Raw genomic sequence first — 23,019 nt, 5'->3', positions numbered from 1 at the left:
AAAAGATTCACAGTCTGGTAACTTGTTGTACTTGTAAACCATGCACCATTAAGGCCAAATTCTGGAAGTTTTTATTCCAACCAAACACTGCAGCAGCTGATTTCACTGATGCTCTTTTTTTCCTCCAGACATTAAATTTAATGGGTAATTTGCAGGATTATGTTTGGGCAAAATTGTCAGTTGCTCTGTAGCATTGAAAGGAGAAAGAAGTGAGGTAGAAGCATCTTTTTCTTTTTTTGTTTTGTTTCCTAAAACCTTTCATGACTCAATCATGGCTTAATTTTTTCATGGTAGATACAACAATGGAAGAGCTAATCTGTCAGAAATACATTGATTTCACATCACATTGTAACTCTCTAAAGTTAGATGCAATTTTACTATAGATCAAAGGGGTTAGGAAACAGTTAGTGGTATATATATATATATATATTTAGGACAGATCAGGGATTTCCAGGGGGTAAACATATAGGGGTAAGGGGCAGGCTGAAGAAAAGCCCGCTAAAGCCACTCAATTTCATGGTGGGTTACAAATAAACTATGTTCTGCCAAGACTTCGCCCCTTTCCTCCAACTCTTCCTCACGTACGCCTTCTCCTTTTCTGGTATTAATCAGGTCTTTCCGGCCTCCCTTCACCAGCTTTCCTGCCATTTGTTTTTGCTCATAGCAACGTGGACTTCAAACCAGTTTTCCACCGATATAACTGTGCTTGAGCACCACTGAATACCTCAATCTATTTAGGCCGAGCTGGAACTATCTGGGACACCTTCAGAAATACCAGCCAGCGGCAATCCTGTTCAGCTATTTAATGTAATGTTTCCGCAATATAAAGGAAGCGTTCGAGAGCTGAGGTTTTAAAACGGCTGAAGCAAGCTTCTCTGGGCCCAGACTGACCATTAAAGAGAGGAAAGACCGCGTTCAAGAGCCAATGCCATAAAAACTCACAACTCCAAAAGAACTTAAAAATATGCCGTAATGTTTGAAAACCCTGGCTGATTTTAGATTTTTTTTCACATCCTATTTTTCACAAAGGGGACCTGTTTTAAACTCCAGGGACCCTGCCGTATTCCAGATGGTTCTCTTCAGTTCACAACTGTTTTGTGAAACGAGAAAACCTCTCCCCTTCAACTATGTCCCTACACTCATCTAATGTTTCTATTGATTCACAGGGGTATACGCGCAGCCATAAAAAAGGAGCTGACTGAATACCCAGGACTGCTCTACATCATGACACAATTCATCATCATACACACACATCTTGAACACACACCCACACAGAAAAAAAGTCTTCCTAAGGAGATGTCAGCTTTTCTCTGGTAAGTGAAGGCAAAAGGGCATCAAGAAATAGACAATTAGGAGAAGTACCCCCTTCCTGAAAATATAAAAGCAGCTCCTTCTGTACTGTAAGCCTCATCTCAGTCCAGGCGGCTAATTGATGGCAAATAGCTCTACAGCAGTCTCCTCAAACACACACAAACACAGACACACACAAAAATACACGTCATACATTATATACACATATGCAGTTTCCCTGCGGTTTTCAACACAGCTCGTTTGGCAAGAGGGGAAGGTCTCACTCCAGACAGACCCAGCCTACAGCGGAAAGCACACACACACACACACAGTGTACCTTGTAATATTTAGCCCTCATCTTGTATAAGGTAGGACAGTTAAGTAGTTTGGTCATGCTCCTGGGAAGACAAGGCCACTTAGGTGTTAGGTCTTAGTTGGGTGACCTCCAGAGTTTAAGCTGCTTCTCCTGCCCGACAAGACCAACTCCTGAGAATGGAGACTGTGCTTGGCCAGCCCATGATGAGGATAGCACTAGCCTGGCAACCAGGCCTCACATATGGAAACCGTTTAACTGTTATTATTAATAACCAAAAAAAAAAAAAAAATCAAACTAATAACACATGCAAGACACTGCCAAAACTCAGCTCAGGAGTAGAGGGAAAACACGTACATACACAAACAGTCTGCCATGTGCACATGCATACACAGACACATACACATATAAAGACGCCTATTGGTTAAACAGAAAAACAGTTCCTAGTCAGTGCCCTGCAAAAGTATTAGTCTGCCTGCTTGCTTCGATGGAAATAAAACTCTTTCATGTTTTTGGTTCAGAGGGTTTTCACACCTGCTTGTGGCTGTGGAGATTGAGATGGACACACCCTCACACCCACCCTTACCGCACGCGCGCACACACACACACACACACACACACACACACACACACACACACACACACACACACACACACACACACACACACGTACACACAAACACCGGAAGTGGGCAAGTACAACAAAGGCTGGCTGTTCTACAAGAAGTTAAACTTCTAAACAAGCATAAAATTTTTAACTTCCCCAAATGAGAAGAAGGGCTGGGGTGTGTTCTATAAAAGGAAAATGGGGAAGTGTGTGTGTACATGTGCTAGACTATGTGATTTAGAAAGAGGGTCAATCTATCTACATGTGAACAGTCACATTTTTCAATTTAAAATAACTCAAAGCCTAGTACAATTTTCTTTTCTTTTTCTACTCTTGTAAAATCTTTTTTAGGCAAGATCTTACTTTTGTTGATTTGGCTAACTTTTTTTTAATCACCAGGACTACATTTATCTTAATAAAAAAATTGTTTAGAGATTTGGCAAAGAGGTTTTATTCACCAGTCACCAGTTTATCCGTATTAACTAAACCAGTTAATTTAGAAGTACAAACAAAAGTAAACACAATATTATTACCCAAACTTTATCATGGTAAGGAGATTTTGCAGCACTAATGCCTGGTTCAACTTTAACCTACTGTACTTAATGCAGTTATGCGCACACAAAGTTTTTCACCTTTACTGTCACTTCCAATTATTAGTTCACATAATAGAATTAAAATGAAGGTGAACCTTTCTGGTATCAATTATAAAGCAATAAAAACGGTGAGTAAAATGTTATCATATAAAATTGATTTTTTTTTTTCATTAGGAAAACTGTCCTTGAATGAGCATGAGTTTGGTACAGTATTGTTGGCAGGCTAGTTTTGAATAAGTTGGGAGACAACAGAGAAGAAACTTAATGTGTCTTTTCATAGACACATTATTATGTTACAGTATTTGGGTGAAAGCCAGCAAGAAAAACAAGTTTGTCACTTGCTGAAGTCATTTTTTTAGGATTTACCTCATAATTCCAAGTGCTGCCTTAGTTTACCTCAAATGAAGATTCACTGCACTTAATTTTATTTCATATGTTCTGAGTTATGGAAAAGTTCACTAACATGACAACAAATGCATTCTGTCAATCAGGTGGAAAATGGCTGTTGTGCACAGTCCCACAGCTCCAGAAGAAAGCAAACGAAAGAAAGAGAGAGAAGAGCTACATTCCTCTCCTCCTCCCTGTTGACTCTAATCTCTCCTTTAAAATGGTTCACACAAAGAACCAGCACAGACTAGCTAATTAGCAACACTTTAGGCCTCTGCAGCTATTGTGTGCGTGGTGTGTATATGTGTATATTGTGTGGTGTGTATGTGTTCCTTGTGTGCATCCCAGGCTCTCGACTGTTTCCAGGGTAACTACTTGCCTAGCAGCCTTGTAAGTGTTGCACATTTTGTCTTTACTCTTTACCTTCTCTCATTTCCCCTCTCGGTGTCTGTCTCTTTCTTTGAGTCCAGAGTGAGGGAATGAAGAAGTAAGGACTTTAAGTAAAGAGAGGAGACAAGGACCGAGATATGATGCTTTTGAGTGACCCTTGTGGGTGTGGTTGTTGGGGGATATGTGTGTGTGTGTGTGTGTGTGCGTGTGTGCGTGTCTGTGTGAGAACTATGAAACTGTGCAGCTGTCAATTAAAACTAATTATGGCTGTTGCTTTTTGACAGATAAAGCAGTAGATGGTGAACAATGTGAACACTTACCCCCCCACCCCCACCCCCCCACACACACACAGTCACATCCCACTGTCACTGACCAGTAATAGTAATGAGGTCATGCGGCTTTGCTTGCTGACCTATGACCTCTTAAAAAGGCCTCGGTCACCATGGCGATACTTTCCGAAGAGTGAGAGTCAACAATTGACTTTTTCAGTCTTAGAAACTTCTCCATGAAGAGTGTGTGTCCCAGCTCATGTGTGAGGCTGTGTGTGTACGTGTGTTATTTACCTGACAGCACAAGCAGGCCTACACAGTGTAAGTGCTTCCAAACACTCCCATGGCAACCAAATCCAACCTAACCCTTTCAGGTGCCTAGGGATGTGTGTGTATAACTCAGTCTCCACAACAGAAGACAAGAAAACACACACAAACACACACACACACACACACACACACACACACACACACACACACATCCTTCTTCTTCTGTTGGTATCTGTCTATTCTTGTCACTGAGCCTCTTTGATAGTTGGGTCAACCAACCGTGACTGCGTCCATGCTGGCTGATTTCGCCTGGTGGACCATGTCTACTGTCCATCTACTCTTTATCCACAAGACTTGTAGCCTTGTAGCATTCTACTGTGGAACAACTTAGACAGTAAACCTTATCGATAGGTAGATTTGACATTTTTAGTCAACTCGATGTGAAAATTGTAACATATCTATTAGCCATCATTTCAGAAATATGTCAAGCCATGGTTGTGCCTCAAGAACATTAAGCTGTATTTAGAGAATGAAAGTGTATATGGAGGTCATAGAGCGGAGAAATACAAAAGGAAAGGATTTGAAAGGACATCAATAGTGAGCACAAAAATCTGTTCTCCAACTCTCACTCAGTGGCCTGGCTGCAAAATAGCACTAAAAAATTTTTATGGGCGCTCATAAATACAACATCTCAGCATCTCAGAATAAAGACTCAATGTGTGAAAAAAATCACTGAATGATGAATATGAGAAAGGGAATCATGTGAAACACATTACTGATCATGCGATTTGTATGTGCAGGTGTGTTTGTAGCATTGTGTGTGTATCAGTAAAAGTAGATTCAGAAAGATTGACAGGGCAGGAAAAAAGGCAAGTAAAAGTCAAAGAAGACAGATAAAGGGAGCTGCTGGCGCTTTTAAGACTCAGAGAGGAAGTGGGCGTACTATTGGTCTCTTTGTATTTTGCTGTGGTAACAGCAGTGGGTGTTCTGTGATGCTAGGCAACCCAACTTGCCCCTCCTCTGTCCCAGCATGACCTCTGGTGACCTGTGAACTACACTGACCTCAAACATAAAGAGGGCGGCCAGGCCCAGACCTAGGGAAAGCTTTTAGGAGGTGACAGTACTCAGAGAGAGGCCTGGGACTGATTTACTGGCCCGCACACATGACAGACAGACACACGCACACAAGTGCACACATGTGCACAAACGCGAGCGCACACACACACACACACACACACACACACACACACACACACACACACACACACACACACACAGACGGGAAAATGACACACAGACACATGTGAGATACAACCTGTCATGCAGAGGCACAAAAATGCATAATGTAATTAAATTAAATCCAAATGCAATAATAAACCAGAAAATGTGTCTGAATTTCTTTTTCTTTACCGCCTCCTCCACTCCTCCAGCCAACCCTTCACCTTCATCTCCTCTGCACTCCTGACCTGAAAGTGAACTGTAGTGGAGAGCTGGAGGTCAAACAGGACATAACTGTCCAAGTGCCCAACATTCACCTCCCATAATTTAGCAAAGGCCTAGCAGCTCAAAGCTGTAGAATCACATATATCTCAAAAACCTCCCCACTTCCATCTATACAGGCCATAATTACTCAGTCTAGCCAATCTAACGGGAAGCCATACACTATCTAAATCCTCAAGCATCTCTCATTATCTGTTAACACACACACCGATCTCATACATCTGTCCACAAAGCACGCCCAGCATCAAACCCAGATGCACACTCTTGCACATGTGCCTACACACGAAACAGCTATCTATCATCAGCGTTTGTGTATATCTGAGATCTGTATCAGCTCCACCCGATCTCCAGTCATCACTGTGGCTACTTAATTACACCCTTCATTAACTCACATCAGCTCGGTCAATGTGTGTAACTGCCTGTGTGTGTGTAACTGCCTGTGTGTGTGTGTGTGTGTGTGTATCTATGAGAGAGGGAGAGAAACAAAGATTGTCAGTATGTGTGTGTGCATGTGAGAGCAGAAAGGGAAGCACTGGGGAAAAAATAGAACATGACAAATGGGAGTGGGGATCGAAGTTCCAAACCAATTTCTAAGAATGCCTTTTTCTCGACCAATGTTCCTTTTAAACCCTTGGGGAAGGGAGACCACGAATACAATCTGCCTCTCAGTTTCTATTGGCGCATAAGAGTGAGTTTATCCAAATGACAAGTGGCAGTCCTAAGAGGAATCGGCACCTTTTTGTCAGCATCTCTTTCACTTTCTTCTTCCTCCTACTTTCCCCTTTTCTCTTCCCGTCATCACCAGATGCTTCTACTGTAGCTGCTGGAACACCAGAAGCGATGAATTGATGGCGAGGGAAAAGGAGGAGACAGAAATGGGTGAGAAGGGAGCAGAAAGGGGAGTGACGGTAAGCGTGGAATCACATCTGCAAAAAAAGGGGGATGAGAGACGTAAGGAAAAGGCAAGAACTGAAGACACCTGGTTCTCGTCAGAGCACCCTCCGCCCAGCCACACACACACACACACACACACACACTTTGTTAGGATTTATCCTGCTTACATTTCTCCTCTGCTATGCATCATTTCATGTCTACACCCCGCGCCCGGCACCTCAACAAAGTGCCATACACTCTCCGCTGCACTCTCACTTCTACCTCTCCTTCCTATCGCCCTATAACTCCGCTCTTTGTTTTCCATCCCCTCCCTCCTCTATCCGCTCGATGATGGGACAGAACTGGTCTTCGCCCCCTCTTCCCTTTCTTCTCTCTCTCTTCCCTCTCTCCTGCTCTGTTCTTTCTGGGGAGGCAGACAGGCCACATTCCACAGGGAGGCCCAGGCGCCCTTTTCTGACACGTCTCAGCGTTACACCCCTCCCTCATCCCCCTATTCCTCCTCTCCAGCCCTCCAATGCCCTCCTCCCCCCAATGGGATGCCTCTTTACCCCTCCTTTTACCTACATTCTCTGGGGCTATATGTCCCATCTAAAGTCCTTCCTACCTACTTCCCCATTATGCCCACTGACCATCTAGCATCACCTGTGACCCTCTTTTATCTATCAATCTATCTATCTATCCATCCATGTATGAGAAAAAACTAAAAAGTGAGAGAGAGAGAGAGCGAGAGCGAGAGCGAGAGAGAGAGGACAGTGACAGAGAAAGGGTCGGAGAAAGATGGAGACACTGGGAGAGAGAGACAGAAGACAGAGAGGGGCCGGTGGAGGGGTTTGACGGCGGGAGATGGCTGTGATTTCTCTCAGGTTCCCAAGGGGCCCAAGGAAAAGACGACTTTTTGTTCTGACAACACTGCGCTGTCAGGAGTTCTGTGTGTGTGTGTGTGTGTGTGGGGGGGGGTCTTTTCTGCTCCAGTGGACACTGGCATGATGTTTAAGCACCAACACTAGTCTGCACTACACCTTCAGGTGAGAGACTCAAGCGTGGAGGAGAAAAGAACAAGAGGAGGAGGTATATCCAAGATTTTCAGGTTGAAGGAAGAAAGCAGGTTCTTATACAATGTTGTCTAGTAACCAGCGTCAGTATAGGGGCTGTCTGTATCAGACAATATTGATTTTATGAGTGGCAGGCTAAAAATACAGCATCTATGGCCACCTAGCACTACGACACCAAAACTCGATTAAATCAAGAAGTGTCATGGAACGATGGACGAAAAAGTAACAGACCCTTACAGACAGAGAAAGTTAGAAATAGTCAGTGTGAGAAACAGAAAATATAATGTTGGTGGACAATTTGTATTTAAGAGGTAGATGTGATTAAAAAAATCTGCAACTATTCAATAATATAAAATCTAATAATGTTTTGCATATTCTGTTTCAAACCCTGTTCTGTATTAACTTACAAGTGGACACACAACCCAAACAGAAGAAATAACACCTCTATTCTGCTAAATTTAACACATTTTAATAATTTTTCAAGGCCTTGAATTTTAAATAAATAAATGTAGATAGAGGAGTCAGTTAAAAGAAATGAAGGAGGAAAAAAAATTCAGCTGGTTGTGGTATCATAGCAGCCACGCCACAGTGCTCACTGGCACAGAACCCGATCTCATCCAGGGGGCAAGGGAGGGTGAGGGAGAGGGGTGCAGGATAGAGAGGCGTATGAGGGCAACCAAAGGCTGGTAATACTGAGTTGAGATGACAGGGAGACACACACACACACACACACACACACACACACACACACACACACACACACACACACAAACATATGGACACACGGTCAAATATAGAGTCATAGTCATTCATAATTGGACTCTCTGGTTGAGACAAACTCTTATAAATTTGGGGTTTATGAAGTATAAACTCATGAATATCTGTCTGTGTTTGTTAGCTATGGGAACAAGCAGATATCATGAAGCTGATGATGCAGAGTTATCTCTGCATCATAAGTTGCAGGAAAAATTACATCCATAAAATGACTAAAAGACAGAAATCGAGCCTTTATTTTGTACAAAAACAAGGTGCAAAAATGTTAAACACATGAGACAAAAATTACATGTAAGTCAACACTCAAATGTAAAGCAACACTGCCATTAACTTGCAAAAGGCTGAACAGTTCCTGAGTTACAGAAAAATATCCATAGTACAGTAAGGGCATAACTCTGCCTCATGACAAGTCAAATCTTTTCAATCTATGCAAGCTGAGTTTAACAAAAAGCTTTAAATAGGGAATTATTACAATAAATTACTGTGTATTTACTGCTATGTGTGTTGATGTAACAGTTTTTGTGAAGTAGCGTTGGGATCTGGAGGAAAGGTTGTGCCTGTCTTTCATGGTCCACAGCAGATAGAAGGAAAAAAGTACAGTGAGAGAGAGAGGAAGAGAAAAAGATGGAAAGAGAGAGGGAGGTATGTTTGTGGTTGGTAACCCGCTCAAGAGAGGAAATACCAGCGTATGCACACACACACACACACACACACACACACACACACACACACACACACACACACACACACACACACACACACACACACACACACACACAGGTGCAAAAACATAGAGAGCAGAGACACGTCCGAGAGAATAAAGACCTGCTTTGTATGAGCTACAGGTTTAGTGTTTGTATGTGTGCATTTGTGCATGGCCATGTGTGTGTGTCCTCGGCTGAAGGTTGCTGAGGAAGCAGGGTGAGGATGCAGTCAGGGGAAGGAGGAGGGAGAGCAGGACAGGAGTGAAGGGCCTTGAGTGTTCTTCATTCACCTAAGGCTCCATCATTATAATTAGGGGGAATAATTTTAGCAGCAGGGAGGAAACCCTGATTTTTTTTTCCCTCTGGGTTTCCTCAACTAGAAACTCAGCTGGTGTCTGCAAGCCCAGAACTCACACTGACCCTCTGTGACAGGGGGACATGACACACACACAAGCGAACCAACACACACACACACACACACACACACACACACACACACACACACACACACACACACAGAGAGAGAAAGAGAAAGTTATAAATGTTGCCTACATGTTCATGGAGCCAGTACACAAATAAGAGATTTTTTTCTCTCCTAATCGCTTCATCAGTTGCAGCAAATGCCACATTGGTGACTGAAAAACATGAATCAGTGTGTTTCCATCATTAGATGACAACACTCAGTGTTTATGGACAAATGACTAATGTAGAAACCTCTAGATGAAAAAACATTTGTGTGTGTGTGTACTATGTGCAAAGGCCTGGGTCCTTCACAGAGCAATCAGAAAAGAGCTATGTGGATTTTTGGGGGAATGAGAAATAAAAATTTAGAATTTCATCCAAGACGTTCCGGGAAGTTTGGAAATTCCATTTGACACAGTGGCCAGTGTGTGAGTGTGAATGTGTGTGTGAATGTGTGTGTGAATGTGTGTGTGTGTGAAGGGATGAGGGTGTGTGTTTGGAGGAGGGAACTGACGCACAGGAGGCAAGATAAATAGCATTACTGGAGACACTACATGCTGACGTGTCAAACACACACAAACACTACTTGATGGATCAGTGAAAAAATAAAACAAAGATTTCTCTCCCACAACTGCGACGCACACACACTCCTTGACCATCTGAATCCTATATTAAGTCTGTGTTTGCATGCTCTTGTGAGCTTACTTGAGTGTATGTATGATCCCCACAACATGACAAAATGGCTTCTCTCACCTAGGCAGAGCTCAAAAGGCAGGTACGTCCTCCAATTTTTTCTCAGCCAGTAATAATATATCAGTGGGAACCACATGTGTATGAATTATTATGGTGAACTTTGTCCCAGTAGAATTACTGTAGTTGGCACATTATGAACGGTGGATAATTAAAGCACTGACAAGCCAACCTGTCAGAGCTTTTCACCATTCGCACATGCAAGGCTGACATTTAACAGACTCTGGCTGACTAGATGTTGTCACATCTGTACCTTATGTAACCGCCTGGTGTGTACATGCTGTTCTAGACAATTTACTGTAGCCTACATATTTATGCACATGAGTTGCACAAGTGAGAGGTGTTGCGAAACAAGTCTCAAAAGCACATATATACAGGTAGATATGTAAACAAAATGTCAAATGCATGTGCCACACACACACACACACACACACACACACACACACACACACCTGTTGTTGTTGCAGGTGCAGTATGTCGACTGGACTGATTTCGCCGTTGGTGTCTCCGTTAGACCCGCCCTCTCTACCTCCCCCTCCATCTGATTGGCTGCTGAGGCTGCTGACTCCGTTCTGGTTGGACGGCGTCGTTCGAATGGTCTCAGAGGCTGATTCCACCATCATCACTGGCACCTGAGAGTGGAGAGGTGGGAGGAGGGAGTCGGGGGTGGAGGGGCAAGACAACACAGTGGTTGAACAAAAGTGACCTGGGCAGTTTGAGCAGAAAGCCTGCTCCCATCTGAGTGAACAAACAAGGCAGGAAACTAAAGTAAACACACGCTGAGATAGAGAAGTGAATTGTGTGTGTTTGTGTGCGTGTGTGAGTGTGTATGCATGTGTACTTTATGAAAAGGCGTTTTTTGGTCATGAACCACCTACACACAAACATACCCAAGTGGCCACAATGTAAAACCTGACGCAGACACTTTTTTGTCTACATGTAAATGTGTGTCTAGGAGCGTATCCATAGATTTGGATCAGAAGTGCAGCAAATCTAAACTGACAAGGCAGTTAATACTCTGCTATATAGTTAAATAACACACACATTTCTCCAATAATCAGAGGTGGCATGTGTGCGCTGTGTGTGAGCCATGAGCAGGTTGGTCTTTGAGAAAGATCTGTTTGATGCACCTTCATAGGGCCTCTCTAATTAGAGCATGTTCCCTCCACAAAACCCGACAAAACGCGCCGTTCCTGGATGTGTTGTTGTTTTTGAGAAACAACGCCTCGCAAACACACAGGCACATTTGCCATCGTTAGGAGCCTGAGCGTGGGAGAGAGGAGACACAGAGACACACACATACGCATGAAGAACACACAGAAGGCAGCTAATACAAAACAAAACAAACCTTCATACAAGCACGCAGGCTGTGAACTCCTAATGACAAGCTCAATCTCGTCTGTCTGCCTCATCCAGTTTTATAAATTAACACACACAAGCGCATAGTTTTAAAGGGGAAAGTTCTACTGCTTTTATTTCAGCAACCTGGAGTGGGTACACAAAACGCCATCGAGGCATTCTATCCGCTGTCTGTGTGTGACTGTGTGCGTATGTGTGTATGCTTGTGCTTTTCAGAGGCATACAACCCATGCCTTCTCGGGAAACAATAAAAGGCATTTCATGGCAGAATCTAACTTCTCTTTTCCTCTGAGGAATCACTGAATTTTCTACTGTTGCCACACTACAATGGAGATGTATAGTTTTTTGCCAATCAAGGCATTGAAAAAAAAAAAGATATTTTAAAACTTCTACAGCAATTTATCTTTTCACAGAAAAATGCCCGTTACTTTGAAATCAGTAAGGTCTATAACTTATCACAAGAAATTTGGAAATTTTATCCCGTAAAGGCAAATGGCTGTAGAATTTTTTTTTTTTCTCCTTTCACAATCAGTTGGGATAGCATCAGATGTTTCAGAGGTGGATTTCTCAAGGCCTGACCACGTAAAACAAAAATGAGTATGGCTTGAAGCCAATGATGAGGGTTTTTTTTTGTCAACTGCTGTTTCCAAGGTCCAAAATGAACCTATAATCTCAACTTTTAAACAAACATGGGGTAGAAGTCCTCCAAGCACATGTCTATGACAACTGGGCATCTCCATTTCCTGAAGATCTGGTCACATGTTGAAAAACCCCAGACCAGCAACGGCATGGACCTCGTGGTGAGACTGTTTTTGTCAAATGTGTTTTTTCATTTGGGTGAACTAAACCCTCAATAGTACCAGGTGCTCATGGACAGATTTCACAAGTTCAACACTTCTCCCTAAAAAGCAGCACCACTTTAAAACCACAAATCTCACTGCAGTATTTTTTCCTCCCCATTAACTCTCCCGTCTCCCTCCTGGCATCCATCTGACTATGAAGTTAAGACTGAGAAGTACAGCGTTATTGTGACATTTAAAGGTAGTCACTTAATCTCCAACCTCACTTCTCTACCTAACACTCTCTCCCTTCTTCATTCTCCCTCCTTCCATCTCCTCCCCCATTCAGACCCCTGCTAGGTCAAACTGCTCCCTGAGGTAATATTATGAAGCAAGGCATAGTGCTGAGCGATCAACAGATCCGACCGCACAGTCCACTGACTTTGCACTGCAGTAGAAACTCCTCACATCATCACACGTCTCACTAAGCATGAATCACCGGCCTGCTACCTAGCCCAGACTATACTGCGCAGTGCTGTAATGTACTGTACACCCATCTGCTTCTTACGCTTCCTCATTGACCTTATTAGCAATGAGGAGAAGAGAGATAAAGACAGGCAGAGAGACAGAGCTCGCAGGTGGACAAGGACCTAATGGGAAAGTGGGGAGTGTGTGAAGAAGTGAGCGTATACCCTCTCTTTTACACACAGACACACAGGCAATGTGGTATGCTCCTCTAAAGGGTGTGTACTCTGTCATATCCTGTAATGGGTGTATATAAGCTGGTGTAATGGAGGTCGGGGAAAAGGCAGGGGCATAAATCTACCCTGAAGTCTCTGATTAGGACTATGATACACACAAAAACACACACACGCACACACACAGTTTTAAGTTTAAGTGTTTCTGGTAGCGAAGAGGAGCTGCCTGTGCAGAGGCCTGCCTCAACCCGCTACTCACTCTTTCTGTGTGTCTATTTCTCCCTCTCTCGATCTCTCTACATGTTCAGACCCCCTCCAGCTGAACCCCTGACCTGAGAGAGTGTGGGGAGAGACATTCCCACTACCCCGAGGGGACCGAGCGAGGGAGGGAGGAGCGCAGATCAGAGAGATAAAGAATGTGTTTGGAGGAGAGGGAAATAAAAGGCCTCCTTTGCCTTTTAATTGGGATGGAGAAGACAAGAAGGGAAATGGGACTCAACATGTTTCTGATGATTCTAGTGTATATGCGTGTGCATGTGTGTGTGTTTGTCTAAGAGGCTGACACCTACCTTTGTACTGTAATGGATTAGCTCACAGCAAATGCTACGTGCATGTGTTTATGTGTGTGTGTGGTGTGATTGATGAGTAGAGAAGAGCTAGGATGAGTCCTGTTTCAACACGTATCTTGTTCAGATGTTCCCGAAAATTTAGCACTAATAATAATCAGAACTCGACTCTCCCCCTGTTCCTTCCCACTGCTCTGGGTGTGTGGAGTTCAAACAAGCTGAGCAAAATGCCCAGTGAGCTGGCTCACTACGGCTGACTCTCAGGCTTTGTTGGAGGGATTGGCTCTGTCAGATTCCTCCTGGTCACTGCTCGTCAGAACTGTAAAGCCGGACCATTTTCACTTTCTGTGAATGTGTGTGTGTGTTTGTGAGAGAGAGACAGAGAGAGAGAGAGAGAGAGCGAGAGAGTTGTGTACAGTGTGTATTTATGTGTGCATCTGTGTTTACAGCAGCTTAGTGAGATAATAAGTCTTTATCATGTTATGCCTCATGTGGGAATATTTCCAGCAGTCCCAGAACGCCTGTTCTGTTTCCTCCGCCTTGCATCAGCTCACAGGAACGCTGCTTATTAGGCAAAGAACTGAGGGAATAAGGGTGGGAGGGAAAGTGAGGGAAGGAGGGAGAAGGAGGGAGGGGGTAAGGGAAAAAATTGTCTGTACCAGTATCTACACTCCATCATCTATCTACTTTCATCTGACTCTTGAATTATCTGTCTTTCTCCTACTCTCGGCATTCTGTCTTTCTCCCTCTGGTTATGCCTGGTAACTAGTGGCAGTTTCAACCCAGGAAAACATTAAAGTTTTCACCCTGAAATAGAATTCACATATGTTATTTCTATAATCTTTGATAGTTCAATCAATATTTGTGAGCAAAGGAGACACTCTTCCTGAGTCAAAAATCTGAGGAATTGGAGCTCCAACCTGTTTTGTAATCAGGAAACAGAATTTGGAGTAGCCTCTTTTGACAATGAGTGGCTGTGTGGATTCATAAAATATTTGGTTTAGCTGTTACACACAAAGGGGCTTTATTTCCTTATAATTGACAGTTACAAACTAAAAAACACGCATGAAAAAGAAACAAAATTACCCTCGTTGCTGTCATTATGTCCACAAAATGTCCTATTTACTGTCAGTGCAGCAACTCCAGGATTTGTCTTTTAAAAGGATCACACAGAGTCTTAGCTCTTTTATTTCTATGCTTTGACAGGCACATGAACACTGACATACATAGACTGATCATAATTTAGCAAACACTTTACACACCTGTATTCTCATATTCTCACCCTGAAAGCTGGCAACGACTCCTCGACTAAACAAACTGTGACACTGGCCCCGAGGGAATCTGCTTTAACCCCAAACCCCAGAACAAACCTGACTACCAGGGCTGGGCTCTTACTTTATGTCTCCATTAATCACTTCTTAGGTTCACGAGTGACAGAGACAACCAGGATCATTGAACAATATGAAATGCAAATAAATAAAATAAAATAACACAAAATGTCTGGTATAGTGAAGCAGTTAGTGGTGGTATGTGTACAAAGGAAAAAAAACAAGTAAACATGGGTTGTAGTATTAATCTTACAGTAATGATGCTGCAGCAGTGACTTGGAGAGACAAGGTGCCCTTATATAATCATACTTTCGGGACCACCACAGCCCTGCACCTCCTATATATCCCGCTACTGAAGCACCTTCCACTTTATCTTTTCTTACAAGAAGATATTTAACCATATAATTAATTAGGCTACCTTGTGCATATCAAGGCATGTTGACTCTAAGAACAGCCTCACCCTAAATGCAGTTAAATGAATTATTGTCTGAAAGAAAGTTCATGAATTTTCCAATGCAAATCTGCACTGCTGCGTCACTGCAATGCAGCCGTTGCAAAAAGTTTTATTTTTCCATTCTCTTTTTCAATTTGCTAACTGAGATAAACATTTTTACTATCTCCCTCTAAAGACTTGAGACTTGAGAAAAATGATGCATTTATTTTAATTTAATTTAAAGTCTTAGATCTTTGTGTTAAACAAATGTATTTTTAAAACTCTGTTCTAGGCTTAACACACATAAATTAACAAATAAAGTATACGTAACAACTGTAGCCTATGTGTGTCAGATGTCTTCTGCAATTTTCTCTACTCTCCTGATACTAAAAAAATGACAGAAGGCAAAAGGAGAAGAAGAGAGATAGGAGGGATATCTGCGTGGCATTTCTGAGCTGACGTGTATTAGCTTCAATAAAAGAGAATGAGGTCAGAGGAAAGCTGAAGAAATAACACACATTCTCACACAAGTGAGCGCACACATATAAAAACAACCTGCGCAAACTCTTTTTTTCCATCACTTCCTTGTCCAAGTTTGGTTGTTTCCTCAGCAGCCGGCCATTGCTACATGCTAGCCAGATTTGCAGCAGGACACAAGGCCAGAGCAGCCAGGTAGTCTTCCACACAGACTAAAGCTAGCAGCTAACAGCACTGCTCCAGGCTACTCTGGCTGCCAGCCAGCGCTAACAGGTTGGCTAACAGCAAAGGGCTAATGCTAGATGTCTGCGGCTGCCCTGGCCCTGCTCCAGTGCTAACAGGTGAACTCCATTATCCCGCAGACAGATAGTCGGTCAGATGTGGGCCAATATCTACTACTGGCTGGCTGGCTTGCTTCAAACAGCATCATCAACCCGGAGAGAGAAGTTAGCAGCACAGGCCTATAGTCTGACCTTCAGTGGGTTGTGCAGCTGGCTAATGAAGAAGCCAGTGCTGCTGCTGGGGAGTGAAGAGAAGAAGAGAGGGGCTCAGAGTGCAAATGATAAGAAAATCCCCTGCTATATAAACATGGGGAGTTCTTCAACACTTCTGCAGGACTGTCTGCCATATGGCGTTCAGTTTGTCTGAGCATTTAAGTAAGTGTTCATGTGTGCATGTAGCCTCTGCACGTGAATGTGTACTTTTCTGAGTACTGGCTGTACAATACGTAACCTGCCATATATGTGCCCCCCCCCCGACGTGCATGTCTGTGTGCGCGTGCATGTGTGAATTGTGTGTCTGCTTGCCCGCCTGCAGTTCTCTGAAGACAAAGTCCCTGTTTACAGAGCCCATAAAGATTAGCCTCCCTCGGTCAGGTGGGTTCTGGAGCTATAGGTAAACACAAAGCACATTCCGCACCGATGAGATCGCTCCGTATGTGTGTATGACCGGGGCAAACATACACTCCTGCCTTCACCTCGACCCTTCCTTTAGAGTGCAGTAAGTGATTTACCAGCTTGCAGACTGCTGTCTGTTCTAAATACTGAAGATAGACACAAAGATATGCACACATCCACACACACCACATACACAAATATTTGTGGAAGGAGCGGACTTCATGCACACCTCATTTATCTGAGCCTAAAATCACAGGTTGTACATTCCTAAGGAGGTAAAGCCCGCGCTTGTGCATGTGCGTGTTCACATGTGCCAGTTGGAAATCATCTTGTGATCATGAGGATGAAAAAATACCCACTTTCCCCTTCATCTCTCCCCCCTGTCCTGAAGGGGTAATGGAGGCTGAAGTCAGGCTATGACAGTCCTCACGGCTAATACTCAGATTGTGTTTAACATGGACGAACAGAGGTGAGGAGGGGAGGCGGAGGAATGGAGGGCAAGAGGGAGAGGAGGTTGGAAAAAGGCAATGTGCCTTTATTTGGATCTGAAACCAGCTAGTGTGCCACGGAGCAATTAGCAGCTCTGTCCTACGAGAGCTCTTTATTAGAATGACCTTCACATTGAGGGGGAGGAGGGGGGAGACAGAGAGAAAGGAAGAAGAGAAATTTTGAGAGATATAAAAGGGTGTCGGTGGGAAATGGACAAATGACATGAAGGTGAAATAGATGAGTAAACTGAGACTTAAGTACACTGAGATTTAATTTTCGTATTTGCGCTACAGAAGTAACGTGCAGATGGTGTGTGATGAATTTGATCAGTTTGACCCTAAGTCCACCATGTACCAAGAAACTGGGGTGACAAGAATTCAGAAATGTGCACACACAAACACAATTTCAGTCTTCAGTCTTGGTGTCTTCTTATATATGATAGGACAACACTGTGTGTGCGTGTGTGTGTGTGCGTATGTGCAGGTGCATGTGACCTGTCAGGAATATATGAATGCTAAATCCTATTAGCCATATGAAAAAGTGAAATATCCTTCAATTCATATTAAAGAACATTGCCTTTCAAACAAGAAAGTGCTCCATCCCTGACACTGATATTTTCCACCTTCACCAAATATATGACTAAGTTCCTAGCTTTAATTACATGGGACAATTTATATTTTATTGCGTGAAAAGACAAAATTGTGAAAGAAGAAGTATATTTTGCCAAGAGGCAAAATTGTTGTAGTTGCCTTACGGTGAGAAATAATTTCATTTATGATCAAAATTTGCATTACAAGGAAGATAAAGTGAATATATTTAATAATACCTGAAAATGAGCAACAGAGACTTACAATAATAGAGGGTTACAATGGATTTAAAAAAATAGTGGTGTAAAAAATATAAATAAATAAATATCAAAGTGGACATGATATAATTTTATACATCGGCTTTCATGTCGGGCACTTTGCATTTCCTAGTTAATTAATAGATTGGATCAGAGCAAGTTTAATCAAATATAATTGAATAAGTCCACAGTAAAAACAGGCCAGACTTTAAAGGAGACATGCAGAGAAAATGATAGCATGTCCACTTTTCAAATTAATTGAATTTTAGTACTTTTGAACTTGGTCCAAGCTGTTACAGAGGTAATTAATTCACATCCTATCCAAAAGTGCTAAAACAAGATGATATCCCTGAGCATTCAGTATGGGTGTGCACACACACACACACACACACATTTTTTTCTTTCAAAAAAGCAAAATAAAAATCAACACTGTTGCACACCAATGGCAGTCCATAATGTATTCCATGTAATTGTTAGTTTTCTTCTTCTTCTAGTCTTCTTGCTCTTTTCTCCTTACTTTTGTCTTACAGGCCACAACTAAAATATTAATAATTTCTCAGGCAGTTCTCATTGTATTAAAAAATGTCTCCTTTATAATTTATCAGAGAAAGAAAAATCTTTGTTATAGTGACAAGCATGCTAATTAATAGAAGTAGAAGGAACATTGAGAGAAGTCATACTAATTTGGAACATGCTAATATTAATAGAATAATTTATGGCGTAGTATAAATAAATTAATAGAGTAATTCGTTTGAAAAAGGGATGCCTTCAATTCAATTTAGGAGAAAAGAGCAAAAAAATGTCTGCCTCTTGGACAAGGACATTAATAACAGCGCTCTATCACCAGAAAGAGAAAAAGAAGAGACAAACTAAACATGCACTGTTCACTTTTAAAGCGCATCAATATTTCAGTCAGTTAATGAAAATTGGATGAGCAACACTTGTATTTCCTGCCTTGTTATTTTCATTTGCTGTTTAAGGCCTTTTTGACTGATACATTTGCGCAGAATCTGCAAAAGGCAGCTACATTGTTTTTTCTTTTAAATGAGATGCCTCTTACTCTTTCCATTGGCTTCATGTAAACTAACAGCTGCGTGCCAGGGAGTGGGCGAGAGAGGCAGAGAAATAGATAGAGCAAGAGAAACAGTAACAAAGACCGAGAGTGAGAGAGAGAGAAGTGGACTGGGTCATTACTATCCTTATTACTCCTCATTAAAATACACCCATCACAAAGACATTCTGCTGTGTGTGTGTGTGTGTGTGTGTGTGTGTGTGTACGTCTCCCTGCAGATATGCATGCGACGGAGCATGTGCATGCGCACGTTTCTGGTGTTCCCGATGTGCACGTGTGTGTCCGTATGCAAAAGTGACAAAAAAAGAACAATATAATTGGAGAAATGTACGCAGTAATAATAGGTATTCAGAAAATGATAATTCATATTAAACAGGGTGCACAAAGTCAGCCTCATTTGCATGTTTTAGATTATATGCATTTCAAAAGTAATTTCCGCAGGGCATATGAATGACATTAATTCCCGGGCGGGTTCTGCTATAGACCTCAAACTATCAAACACTCAAACATTTAACAGATGAAAAAAAGAGGGAGCTGGTGCCTTGGCAAGGGGAGATTTCAAGGTTAAAGTATTTGAATGTGAATTTTTAAACTTCTGTCTTGGTTTGTTTAAAGTTGCTCCACAGCTAGACTAAGAGTTTCATTAATTTGGAGATTCAGTGAACCACAGATGTTTTTTTTCTTCCCCAGCTGTATGTGTGCATATGTGTGTGTGTGTGTGTGTGTGTGTGTGTGTTTTCCTGTACCAGTCCGAGAAAGACACCTCTCCTTCTAATCCACCACTATTTCCTCAGCAATAAGCCTGAATTCGTCTGACTCACTTGTGAGTCATGTGCTTGTGTCACTCCAGAAACAGACCAGCACAATCCGGCAGAGAGAAAGAAAAGACAGAGTTCCAACAGCCCACATAAATGACCCTAACTGATGGAGGGGAAAGAAAAAGTGATGAAAAGGATGAGAAAAAGGATGTGGCAAGGGAGGGGTACGGGGACAATGGGAAGAGCGGGGAGAAGGAGAAGGAGACAGAGGGTTCCCTCTCCTCGTCTGTTCATGCCGAGAGGAAGACCCCAGGGCAGGAAACAGGCTGGATGAATGTGTGATTCCAGTGGAAAACTCTGGATGCCATAGACAACATTCTTCTCTTATTAGGGAATCTGGTCTGCAGCCATATTATAGCGCCTGACTCATTACTGTGTATGTGTGTGTCTATCAGACAGACGCACATCGTGCACACACGCACCCCCCCCGCGCGTGCACGCACACACACACACACACACACACACACACACGCACACACACACACACACACACACAATCAAGATGTTCCCCACCTGTTATTCTCGGTAAGTTTTGGCCAACACACAAAGTCATAGCTAGAGAAGAGGGGGAAAATAGCGAGAAGAAAGCAGATAGGAAGGGAAAGCTAAAGCGCTCACCATGTCTGTGTCTCGTTTGTGGTTTGTCTTCATCTGTAAACAGAGCCGCTGCTGTGAGTATGTTAGCATGTCATTATCTCATTAAGAATTGATGGCTTCTGCACAGATGGTTCAAACTGTTTTGTTTGTGAGTATTCAGCGACTGATGTTGTACAAACACAACAACCACAAAACACACATATCCTGCAGCACAGCTTACACACGGATACAAGAACATGGTAGTAAAACTCTTGCAGACATACACACACTTGCTGAACAGATTCCCTGTCTATGTGTTACTCTAAAAACAGAGATTTAAGAAGACGAGTTGATGGGGAAAAAAAAAAGGGGGCACTTCTCTCTCTTCATCCCCGAATACCTCTCCTGTAACTGTGTCCCCTGACCACCTTTTTTGTTGCTGATGTATACGCACATTCACTGATGTAAGGCATTTTGTGTAAGCAGACTTCAGAGACTGAAGGAGGGAGTGAGGAGGATGGGAGAGCATATCTAGGGGCAAAAAAAGTGGGCTAATTGGGGCCTGGGAAACATGTTTGTTTTCTCTCTTGTTCTTTTTCCCCTCTCATTTTTTTTTCCCAGCCAGTCACAGCAGATCTGTTCATCTGAGGAGGACGAGCGGAGAAAGCAAAGAGGATTAGATTCTGTAGGACACAAATCGTTGCACGCACATGCACTTATAGATGTGCAGCTACGCGCACGCGGACACCTACACGGACAGATTTAACATGCCACAAGGCAGCTGTGGGGTGTGTGTATTGAACAAGATTTGTCTGTCTTAACCAAATGACCAACAGGGTGCAGGGCTCTCCATTGGTCCTCTCTGCCATATCAATACACTGCTGCTCGGCCTATTCAGCCGCAAAGAGCTTTCCTACAGCTGCAGCTCAACATTGGATCAATGTTATGAGCAATGCAGACAAACTGCTGCTAAACAGACTGGCCCCTGCCTCGAAGGCCCGCTCGCCGTACCGGCTCCCCCAGGCTCGGATAGTTCCACTAATGGAGGTCTCCACAAGGGCCCCCGAGGGCTCCTAACCACCAAACAGGCCCCCAAGGAATCCCCCTCCCTTCTCTCCTCAATCTTTCGTCATCCCCCTATCCCTCAATCGTTTCTCCATCCACATCAGGATATTGACCTCCACCTTTTTTAATCAGGACCACTGACTTGTCCTCATGTGTGAATTTGGATGTTGCATTTTCTGCAACAGCCATACTCATATGGAGTCTATGTGTTTCAACTGCTGACAGTAAAGGTCCAACTTGACTGTCTTAAGTAGTGCAAATGAAAAACAATTCTCTTTCTCTCACTCTCTCCCTGAATGTTGCCGGGATCCTTCAGCATGACTCCCGACTAGTCACTCTCCTCGCCCCTGCATTTGTCTTCTTTAATAACAGTGAAAAAAGCAAGAGATGAAAAAACAGCGATGGAAAGAACCTGCATATTTGTCATTTCCGATTGTTTACCTTTTTCACGGCAAATTGATTTTTACATCTCCTGTTACTGGAATCTCTCTAGGCTCAACTGCCAGGCCTGTCTGGCTCTGGGCTCGGCTGCCAAGCCCGTGTCTGGGCTTTATGACCTGGCTCTAGGGAGGACTTTTAAGGCTTTCAACTCACAAGTCATTTCAATGATACAATACTGCTTTTGTCCTAACCACCTTTGTTGTTTTCTTTCTCTCCCTGCCACCTCTCACTCTCTTTCTTTTCTTCTCTTTTAATCTCTCATTCCTAAATCCCTTTTCATCAGCTGAAGGTGAGTGGCAAAGACTAAGGCCTTTTTTCTTGTCCATACCTGTTTGTTTGCAGAAAAGGTGGACTTGTTGCATCATGACGGGTTGACTATCAACAAGAAAAGGCACACTATAGGACACACACACTAAAACCCTCTAGCTGACATTTAAGGCTTGCTGTGGGGCGAGCCGGGTTGAAGCAGGCTAGAGTTTCACTGTGGTGGCTGGGCGGTGTGCTGTGGTTCGGATCTTCCTGGGCTCTGGTAGGACTGAGGTTTGCCTGCAGGGACCTCCAGTGAGCCAGGCAGCAGGCCTGAGCTAAACTGAGGCCAGGGCCAGGAATAGTCCTCAGTGCAGAGGGCAGGCCTAATGGTGTGTTTGTAAGGGCGAACCCAAACAAACAACCTGCAGTTTGAATTGAAGGACTGAGGGAGGCACAGGCCAGATGCTGTCGAACTGGAGAAACACATACAAACACACAACGTGTATGTATACAGAGAAGCAGGGGCTGAAATAGACTTGTGGCAAAAGAAGTGCACCACGTACCTCCAGACTAAAGTCATGGCTACAGCCTCAGCCCTGCGCACATGTCTGGACTTCTGCCGTACACACAGCCTCTATGTGTGTATTATGTGTGTGTGCGCGCTCATGCTAACC

At 43.2% G+C, this 23,019-nt stretch overlaps 1 protein-coding gene across 1 annotated transcript in view; it reads right to left on the bottom strand.

The window, feature by feature from the left end:
* The window catches only part of foxp4 (forkhead box P4), a 91,212-nt gene that overhangs the window by 47,103 nt on the left and 21,090 nt on the right, over positions 1-23,019 (bottom strand). Inside the window, exon 2 of the mRNA XM_040159404.1 lies at positions 10,708-10,887. Within this exon, the coding sequence (XP_040015338.1) occupies positions 10,708-10,878 (171 nt within the window). The 5' untranslated portion in view covers positions 10,879-10,887. The remainder of the gene's footprint in view (positions 1-10,707; positions 10,888-23,019) is intronic.

The sequence above is a fragment of the Xiphias gladius genome, chromosome 21 (genome assembly GCF_016859285.1).
Source record: "Xiphias gladius isolate SHS-SW01 ecotype Sanya breed wild chromosome 21, ASM1685928v1, whole genome shotgun sequence".
Taxonomy (NCBI): Eukaryota; Metazoa; Chordata; class Actinopteri; order Istiophoriformes; family Xiphiidae; genus Xiphias; species Xiphias gladius.
Note: the sequence above shows the minus strand (reverse complement) of the source record. Positions and strands in the feature narration are given on the sequence as shown.